The 10579-nt window shown below is 33.5% G+C and overlaps 1 protein-coding gene across 1 annotated transcript; it reads right to left on the bottom strand.

Moving 5' to 3' along the window:
* Window positions 1–3264: 3264 nt before the first annotated feature.
* On the bottom strand, window positions 3265–5145 carry LOC144558027 (uncharacterized). Its single transcript, XM_078306728.1, has 2 exons — window positions 4755–5145; window positions 3265–3464 (listed from the first exon to the last, which is right to left on the bottom strand). The coding sequence occupies exons 1-2, from the start codon at window positions 5059–5061 to the stop codon at window positions 3457–3459; spliced, it is 315 nt and encodes a 104-aa protein (XP_078162854.1). The 5' UTR covers window positions 5062–5145; the 3' UTR covers window positions 3265–3456.
* Window positions 5146–10579: the final 5434 nt, after the last annotated feature.

The following is a 10579-nucleotide window of genomic DNA, read 5'->3' as shown; positions in this document are numbered from 1 at the left end:
TATGATGCCTAATGCAAGGCATGACTTTTCACATGAAATGAATGATCAATAAATTTTAATTTTTATAAATTTCATACATATATTTATAAAACATTTAAATTACATTTTTCCTCTCTAAAACAAAAATATCTCACATTAATCCTTCTAACTTTTAAAATTATAAATTCCGTTTAATGTTACATATGATATATTTATCCTTCTAAAATTCAAAAAACTCTAATATTTATCCTTCTAAACTATTAATATTACATACTGCTCACCAAATTTGAAGTATCATATTTATCCTTCTAAAATATAGAAACTCTACAATTTAGTTACCTTTTTATCGTCATTCAGTCATTCTAAATAAAGAAATCTCTCGCGTTCCGTTCTCTTTGCTCTCATGTAAGGCGGCACAAAAAGTTCGTAGTTCGTGATTTGATTTGAGTTTGATTCAAAAAAAGTTCGTAATTAATTCAATTTGAAATTAGTTTATTATGAAACAAATCAAACCAATTCGTTTTGAATCTTATTGAAACTCAAACTCAAACTAGATATATGTAGATTGTTCGAAATTGATTCGTGAACTTTTTAGATTCGAATCTCAAATAATGCAAATAATGACTTTAACCATTAATGAAGGTGTTTTGGTATGTTAATTGATTCATGAATTAAAGTTTGTTATGAAACTTCACAGTCTTGTTCTATGAAGTCAAGAATGCATGTCGGTATATTTTCATAATTTTTGAAGGTGTGTTGATATGTTAACCAGAGGTGCAAAATTGGGCTCAGAAGCACTCCTGCAGCAGGTCGGGCAATTTTTGAGAGCCGATATCTCACGATCTGTTTTGAGATTTTGTATAAAACTTCACAGTATTATTCTATGAAGTCAAAAATGCATGTCGGTAAATTTTCATGATTTTTGAAGGTTTTTTGATATGTTAACCAGAGGTGCAAATTTGGGCTCATAAGCCCTCCTTCAGCAGTTCGGGCAATTTTTGAGAGCCGATATCTCACGATCTGTTTTGAGATTTCGTATGAAACTTCACAGTATTATTCTATGAAGTCAAAAATGCATGTCGGTAAATTTTCATGATTTTTGAAGGTGTTTTGATATGTTAACCAGAGGTGCAAATTTGGGCTCAGAAGCACTCGTTCAGCAGTTCGGGCAATTTTTGAGAGCCGATATCTCATGATTTGTTTTGAGATTTTGTATGAAACTTCACAGTATTATTCTATGAAGTCAAAAATGCATGTCGGTAAATTTTCATGATTTTTGAAGGTTTTTTGATATGTTAACCAGAGGTGCAAATTTGGGCTCAGAAGCACTCGTTCAGCAGTTCGGACAATTTTTGAGAGCCGATATCTCACGATCTGTTTTGAGATTTTGTATGAAACTTCACAGTATTATTCTATGAAGTCAAGAATACATGTCAGTAAAGTTTCATGATTTTTGAAGGTTTTTTGATATGTTAACCAGAGGTGCAAAGTTGGGCTCAGAAGCACTCGTTCAGCAGTTCGGGCAATTTTTGAGAGCCGATATCTCACGATCTGTTTTGAGCTTTTGTATGAAACTTCACAGACTTATTTTACGAAGTCAGAAATGCATGTCGGTAAATTTTCATGATTTTTGAAGGTATTTTGGTATGTTAATCAGAGGTGCAAAGTTGGGCTCAGAAGCACTCCTTCAGCAGTTCGGGCAATTTTTGAGAGCCGGTATCTCACGATCTGTTTTGATATTTTGTATGAAACTTTTCAGTCTTATTCTATGAAGTCAAGAATGAATATCGGTAAATTTTTATGATTTTTAAAGGTGTTTTGGTATGTTAATCAGAGGTGCAAAGTTGGGCTCAGAAGCACTCCTTCAGCAGTTCGGACAATTTTTGAGAGCCGATATCTCACGATCTGTTTTGAGATTTTGTATGAAACTTTGCAGTCTTATTCTATGAAGTCAAGAATGCATGTCGGTAAATTTCATGATTTTTGAAGGTGTTTTGATATGTTAACCAAAGGTGCAAAGTTGGGCCAGAAAAACAATATTTTTTTTCTCCAAACTCTTAAAAAAAATATATATATTTTAAAATCCGGGCCGCGGAAAATATCCGCGCTCAGAATAAAAAATAAAAATAAAAAAAAGGTTCGGGCGTGAATTTTTTCCACGGCCCGGAATAAAAATTCTGGGTCGCAGAAAAAATCCGCGATCTGGATAGTTTTAAAATTTCAGTTCAGATCTAGTTATTTTTATTAAATTAATTTTTTTAATAGGTATTTTTAAAAAAATCGGCCGTAAACCTCTTCTCCCTCTAAAACAGTTGCTGCATGAAATAATGAAATACATCTCGGGAACTCGATAGCATCCGATGTCATAAATTCTGCGACAGCAGATTGGAACTCGTGTCGCCATTGCATAAAAGTTTCAGCTTAGCCTGTGCAGTTGCCTCGGAGTCTACTAAAACGAGTGTTTTAAAATGTGGTTTTATTCATCTGTGCAAAAGACTGCATACCGCATATTCAGTATGCGATTGCTTATGTAAATTTGTATGCGGAAGTACATATATGGTTTTAGAAATATAGATAAAATAGAACTAATTTATATCTAAAGACTTGTTTAGTCTAGTAATTTGTGCTCTTTACCACATTATAAAGGTTATAGATTCTAATCTTCTCCACCGCAAAATAAATTTTAACCTTTTTACAAGTCCGTATGAACTGTATATGTACTTGTATATTTAAAATTACATGAACAACTGCATGAGATTTTGTATGCAGAAAACTACTGCATAAGCATATGCATATGCAGCCCATGGCCGCATTTTAAAACACTGACTAAAACTGCGCAAGTCGAGAGCCAATGAGTTATCAAACTCAGCCACCAACAGGCAGTTCCCATAACGACAAATTGGCCAACACTATAATTTGGGAAGATGCTTAGTCCGTGACTCCAGGGGGCATATTATCCCTTCTAATCTAGAGCAAGGTTGAAACGGGCTTAAAATCACGATAAGAATATATAGCCTTTTGTTTTGTTTTACGAATTGAATGTTCAGAATATGCAGCCCAGTTGATTGAAATACGTCCCGCAAACCTCACTATTAAGGCCCAATACACACCCAATGTACGATAAACGGTTTCAATTTCATGCAATTAACGTGCCTGGAATTGACTCAAGACGACTGGGATTGGGGCAGGTTTATTGTCCATTTGCATGCCAGTTTAACGCTATTTATCGATGCTCGTGATCACATCAAAACAAAAATCTTTGGGAACTAAATTCATCGAAGTACATTGATTAAGCATCACAAATTTATTGAAACTTCAAACCCATGCGGGGAAGTTATATTTTACAAGTGTGAAGCATTGAATATTCAGCCTAAAACAACCTTTCCTTTCCAAATAAAAAGGATAAAAAATACAAAAGGACAAAGGAAGAAAATATGGGCCTTGATTTTCCTGCGTTTGTTCATCCAAAGCGGCACATTATACAACTGAAATAGAGATCAATGAGTTAGCAGAATGTTTTATTACGTCTGAAATGTCAGAACTATGATAACCGAGCTAGTACCTCATTTTTTTTCATTAACACACTTACAAATAGCACAGATTTATAATTCAATGGAGAGGGTTCACAAGTCCCTTGTGTAAATCAAAGCAGTTAAGTTTTTCTTCTTTTTGGATAATTCTTGGATACATCAATATGATATCTTTGAAAATATCAATCATGTGTTTTATTCAGGTCTGTGCATCTAATTTGGCCTACTTCACAGTTAATTTGACAATTTTATCAAACATTATGAAAATTCTAAAAGTTTAGTTTTGACAGCTTTCTGATGACTTACCAAATATATCCAAATTGAACCAAAATTTGTACAAAACTATCTATAAAAAGGAGAACATATTAACCATTACTCGTATCATTCTAATTTTGACATTTTTTTAGGATGGATCTTACAAAATGGGATGTCCTAAAACATAATGTACGCTAGAAGTACTTGTTTATTTTACACTTTCAGTTGTAAGTTTCACCTTTTGCTCTTCTATTTTTATAGAGGCCAGTAGAGATAAGTAATAATATTTTTTTTGGTAGGTTATAAGAGTAACAATATTACAGATACATTAAAAGTCTATGGTGGAAAAAAAACTGCTGACTAAAGTCACAGGATTGTTGAATTTAGAAATGGTACGAGTACAAATTCTTCCATAAAAGTATGATCATCTGCAAGATATATATAATAATGAACAAAATTTTATCTCAATAACGGTTTAAAACCCATAGTTACTCCAAGATTTTGCAATATTAAACTTGAAACTGTATTTTTTGTTTTTTGGTTAAAAAGGTCTAGGCCCAGTTTCACTAAACATAACGAAACATAGATTTGGCTACAAAACAATAATTCCTTAGAGAGGGCTCATGCTAGGCCCTCCCTCAGCTAGTCAGCTATGATATCTAAAACTTACAACTGTATCATCCATCAAAATGTGCCACATTTTCCATATTTCCAAAACTCTAGTTTTATGTTATTCAACTTGATAGATATAGATAACTACTAAAATTTCAGTTGATAAAAGATAACTGTGTCGTGCTATTTCCAAAAACGGATAGTATACTTTAGGTTCCCTCCAACAAAGGTGCAGTGAAATTTTGTCAAGATCCGAGGTAGTAGGTTAAGAAAAAACAGTATCCCCAATTCCCTTGCACTGAAAAAGAATTTAAAAAATCTTAACTAATAATTTGAACCTAGACATTTCTATAGCTCATTTTTCAATATGATCATTACCTGGATCCCTAGCTGCAACTCTTTGAAGAAGATCCCTAATTTCTCGCAGTCTCGCTTCAATAAGGTGAGCTCTCACCACATCCATGACAGCGACCACCTTCCTCAGCCGTTCTCTCTCGGCAAGCGACTCCTCCAGTCGTCGCAACAGCTCGGAGGCGCGCTCCCGCTCCCGACGCAGCGCCTCCACCGACGCCGCTAGCCTAGCCCTAGTCGCAGCTAGCTCCTCCTCCGCCTCCGCGACGCGCCTCAGCGGGGCCTCTCTCGAAGAAGTCTTGGAGAAATGAGGTGGGTCCTGACCCTTGCACATGGCTGCTCGACGACTGAACCGGCGGCGTTGAGATCGTTAGAACTTAAAACTGGAAAAGGTCGCCGCGGTGGGAGCAGAGAACAGCTAAAATGAGTCTGGAATGAGTGCGTATCCTCTGAGATATCTCAACTTTTGCGTGACCGACGTGTACGGTGCCTATTCGGAGATAGCGTAGGGACAGTATTATTTGTGTTTTGAGATTCGTGTAGAACGCTGTTGAACAGTTAAGATATTTCAGAAAAACACACAAAGTTTGAGATATTTCCGAGGATAAATTCGTATCACCCTAGGTACCTGACTCAAGCAAATTGAAAAACAAATAATAGTGGCCCCGCGACATCCACCAATAAATACCGTTTTGACTTAATCTTGTCCGTCCTTTTCAATTTACTTGAGTCAAGTACCTGGGAGGATTCGGACTCCTCGAGATGCGAATTCTCTGGAATCCGGTATCTCTGTGACGATTATTCTTAGATACTCCGTGAAATATGCACTGACATGTGGACCCCGGAATCATTTTTTGGGGTTCTTAACATATGGTTTAACAATTTTTTTTTTTTCAAATTATTCAGGTCCTTTTGACCTTCATTAAATGGCAGTAGCACCTTTTTGGAAATAAATTGTTTGGTCCGAAAATTTTTAGGACAACATTTTCGGCCATTTTTATTAATAACCCAAAAAAATAGTTTTTTTATAAATATACCCTCAAAATATGAGTTTTTTCAAATAAACCCTAACCGCCCGGGACACGGGCGGTCTGCTAACCGCCAGGAACACGGGCGGTTTGCTTTTTTTTTTTTTTTTTTTTTTTTTAGAGATCTGATTTTTTCTTAATATTTTCATTTGTGAAGTTTTAGTTTTTTTTTTTTAGGGTATTTGCCAAAAAATAAAATATTTGATATATTTATAAGTGGTGTCATAACTCTCGGTCATTTTTTTTAATACCCAACATAAAAAAAAATTTACCAAACTAACCAATCTTTTGATTTTTTTTTATATCTACCCAGACATGCTGGCGGTCCAGATCTATAATGGAACCGCCAGGTGGTGGGGCGGTCCACTAGGAGACCTGACCACCCACAGCCCGGGCGGTCCACTATGCATCAATTGTGATAACTGTCTCTTATTATATTTTTATGCAAATGCTTTAGTGCACATCTTGATGGGTAACTTATATTAATCTGGGCCGTCGGTTAAAGGATTTTCATTCATTTGACTTCTCTGAAAATAAAATTCTCCGGGCTCAACAGAGCAGTGTTCTGTAACCTCAGACACCGCTCGCAGGGGGCTGCCGCCCCCCTGCCACCCCCCGCATACTCCTAGAATCAGGCCCACATACATAAGGTTCCTTAAAAACAATAATAAAAAATATTACACCTAGTGTTATGTATGTGGGCCTGATTCTAGGAGTATGCGGGGGGTGGCAGGGGGGCAACAGCCCCCTGCGAGCGGTGTCTGAGGTTACGAAACACTGCTCTGTTGAGCCCGGAGAATTTTATTTTCAGAGAAGTCAAATGAATGAAAATCCTTTAACCGACGGCCCAGATTAATATAAGTTACCCATCAAGATGTGCGGTTCAGATTAATATAAAGTTACCCATCAAGATATGCGGCATAAATTTGACTTTCCTAGCCAAAGTTATGGGTGTTTAAAGTTTTTTTGAAAATTAAACTTTGGAAATTCATAATTAACTGTAGAAAAATCCAAATAAGTTGAAATTTATATCAATTCTTTGTATTTTTGAATGCTCTACATGCTGTATCAATCCATACTTGAAATTCATAATTAACCGAGAGTTACGACACCACTTATAAATATATCAAATGTTTTATTTTTTGGCAAATACCCTAAACAAAAAAAACTAAAACTTCACAAATGAAAATACTAAGAAAAAATCAGATCTCTAAAAAAAAAAAAAAAAAAAAAGAGCAAACCGCCCGTGTCCCGGGCGGTTAGGGTATATTTGAAAAAACTCATATTTTGAGGGTATATTTATAAAAAAACTATTTTTTTTGGGTTATTAATAAAAATGGCCGCAACATTTTCCTCCCTTTGTTCGGCAATAATTTAAAAAAATATAATATCTAAAAAAAAAAAAAGTCGCAACGCACGTATTACGACCCCAATTATTATATGAAGACCGCAATGGAAGAAGTAATCTTTATTGGCCAATTGAATTTTGTAATAACTAAATTATATTCCGAAATTCGCACCGGATCGTTACAGGAAAATGTTAATTTTAAAGTAAGCCATGTGAGAGAACTAAGCTAGTCGGCATAAGTTGCAGATGAAAATTCGAAGAAAAATATTGTACAGCTTTAGAAAGCATAAACTGATAGTATCATTCTCGTTAATTTGTAAATCTCTCGAATGTATAGCGTTGACATCTATAAACGTACAGTGCCAATTACAACAATTAACTAAGATCACTTGAAAATTCTTTAATTTAATAATATTGAAAGAAATTCACAATAAAACTTAAATTTGAAATCAAACATCATAATTAAGATTTAAATTATTCAAGTATCATTTCTATAAAATATTAAAATATGATGAGATTTAAGATAATATTTAGTTTATACCTAGTAATATCAAAATTGTTTAAAAAAACTATTAAATGCATGCAGACACGTGTGGATTGAAACGCGAAATGACAACATAATTCAGTCGAGTCTATTCGGCAGGGTTGGAATAGGAGAATTGAACACCTATTCTTGACGAAAAGTCAAAAAGTGAGCTAAGATAGAGGGGCGGAATAGAGGTACGTTTCCTCTTTTCTCAATTTCAATGGGAGGCTAGAATAGAGAATTGACCGTCATTTTTAAAAATATCAAATATTAAATATATTTTACCACAAATAAACCAAGGTTTTGAAGTTTTTTTTAAAATATTCAAACTGCAAGAATTTCTTGTGGTTTGTGATTTTTTTTTTTGCACTATATCTCTTTGAATTTTGAAAAAAATAAATAATAATTATCGTGTAAATGACATATATTGAACAATCATAGATATTTTAATGATATTTGAATAATAAATGAAATCGTAATTTATTAAAAAAATAAGCAAACACACACAATAAATAGTAAATGCATTTTAAAATAATTATATGGGGAATTCTTGAATAATCTCTTAGGCTTTTGAAAAACACTAATACCGGCTATGGCCAATATGTGTGGGTGCGTCATCAATGTTTTGACAATAATAAAGTTATGGCCGTTTAGAGAACATGGGCGCATCATCGATGTTTTGGCAATGAAACATCGATTCACTTCTGTCGTCGTTAAGCTGGGTATAAAGCATCGATGCATTATCGATGTTTTTGCACAGAAGCATCGTTTTAAAAAAAACTTTAAATAACCATAACTTTGGCTAGGAAAGTCAGATTTGCGCGTATGACCCCAATTCGGAAAGGGGAGATGAGACGGAATCAGAATTGCCAAAACACGTCGTTTAGTGCTTCAAAAATTCAATTTAAGTTTTCTATCAACGGTAGACATACATTGACCGAGTTTAGTTTTTTTTCGAAAGCCTAAGAGATTATTGAAGAATTATCCATATAATTATTTTAAAATGTATTTACCATTTATTGTGTGTGTCTGCTTATTTTTTTAATGGATTACAGTTTCATTTATTATTCAAAGATCATTAAAATTATCTATAATTGTTCAATATATGTCATTTACAAGATAATTGGTTTTGTTTTTCAAAATTCAAAGAGATATAGTGCAACTGGATTTTTATAGTTCCAAAAAAATAAAGAAATAAACTTTAAAATCTTGATTATTTGTGGTAAAATATATTTAATATTGGATATAGATAAAAATGACAGGAGAACTGGAAAAGGATCGAAAAAAAAACTTTTTTACCTTTTGTTTCGTTGATGTCTTTTTTTTTTCATTCACGTTTCCAAAGGAGAAAAATTTATTTTGCTATCTACTCGATTCAAAATATCCGACGATCTATTAGGAGATTTGTAACTAAAACTACTAGTAAAATGGATGTGAATTCCTCTTTCAAATGAGCCTCGTCTTGTTGCAGCGATATTTTATTTTTCCTCCCTTTTTGTACTAAGTTGTAGTATTTCTAGTGCTTTCTGGCAAGAGAGCTTCATTTTGTGAGAAAGATTTTTGGTTCGAGTGAGTATTTTTGGTTCATTTTGTGAGAAAGATTTGCAATGCAAAGTAGAACTTTTCATTAAATTTATTTTTCATTGTTATTTTAAGAACTTTGTTTACTATTTAATGTTTATTTGGATTACATAATTTAACAGTTGTTAATACTAATTTAACATATAATTAGAATACTTTTACTATATTATTATTTTATATTTTATCTATTGAATTTATATTCATCATTATCTTGAATATGCATTTTATTCAAGTACAATTCGGTGCATTATATTGAATTTGTATTCATCAATTTATTCATGTACAAGATGAAGAGAATGATCCAGCATATTCGGTGCTTTAACAAAACTCAACAAAGATTAAAAGGGTCATTTCTAACAATTCTTATATTTTGTTGAATATTTACTTTTACTATTCTAATGGTTGAGTTTACCAAACACACTTGAAATATACTAGAAGAGTAGTTAATTTTCAATTCTACGATTTCTCCATTCTTTTGCTATTTCATACTTGAAGTGTATTTTCTAATTTTTTTAGTCAGGAGAGAAGTTTGAGTGCCCTTGACTTCATAACGTGCAAGTACTATGTTGTTTTCATAATAATAACAACATTTGTCATGATATGAATGGCTGAATCATGAACATCCCGAATTCGCATCCTCTGAGATATCTCATATTTTGCGTGATTTTTCAGAAAATCTCAACCGTTAGAATACATTATGCACAATCTGAGATATCTCAAGCTTGGAGTGTTTTTTTGGAAAATCTCAACCGTGCAGATACATTTGCACGAATCTCAAATACTGCCCCTGCATTATCCCCCAATAGAAACCGCACACACGTCAGTCACACAAAAGTTGAGATATCTCAGATGGGGATTTTTTTGATAAACCATAACTAAGAAAATCATTTTTATTAATCCAGCATGATTGCTTTTTTTTTTCAAAAACCAGAAGGACCGGATGAGCCCTCCGGTCTCACTTTTTTCCTTTCCTCAAGACCGGAGGAGCCCTCCGGTCTCCCTATTTTTATTTCAAAATTTAACGGAAGCCACAGAAGATCCCACTAGTATATCCAACAAATTTTATTCTTCAAAACCGGAGCCTTGGTCCTGTCCTTTTTTTTTTTTTTTACTTTTTTTACTTTTTTCTGTGCGGCTATCTGTGTAGCATCTCTTATTTTATGTATATATAATATATGTATATGTGTATGTATAATATATGTATAATGAGTAGGGTTCTAATGCCTCATCTTTTTCATACCTCATATTTTATATCTTCGCTTTCAAAGTTCAAATTGTCGATCCGAACCGTTCAACATAATATTTATCCTAAAATATGCATGTAGATAAAATTTTATATTTTTTGAAATTTTTTTACTATTTTTTAAGA

The sequence above is a fragment of the Carex rostrata genome, chromosome 8 (assembly GCF_964058835.1).
Source record: "Carex rostrata chromosome 8, lpCarRost1.2, whole genome shotgun sequence".
Classification (NCBI taxonomy): Eukaryota; Viridiplantae; Streptophyta; class Magnoliopsida; order Poales; family Cyperaceae; genus Carex; species Carex rostrata.
This window is presented reverse-complemented; position numbering and strand designations above follow the sequence as displayed.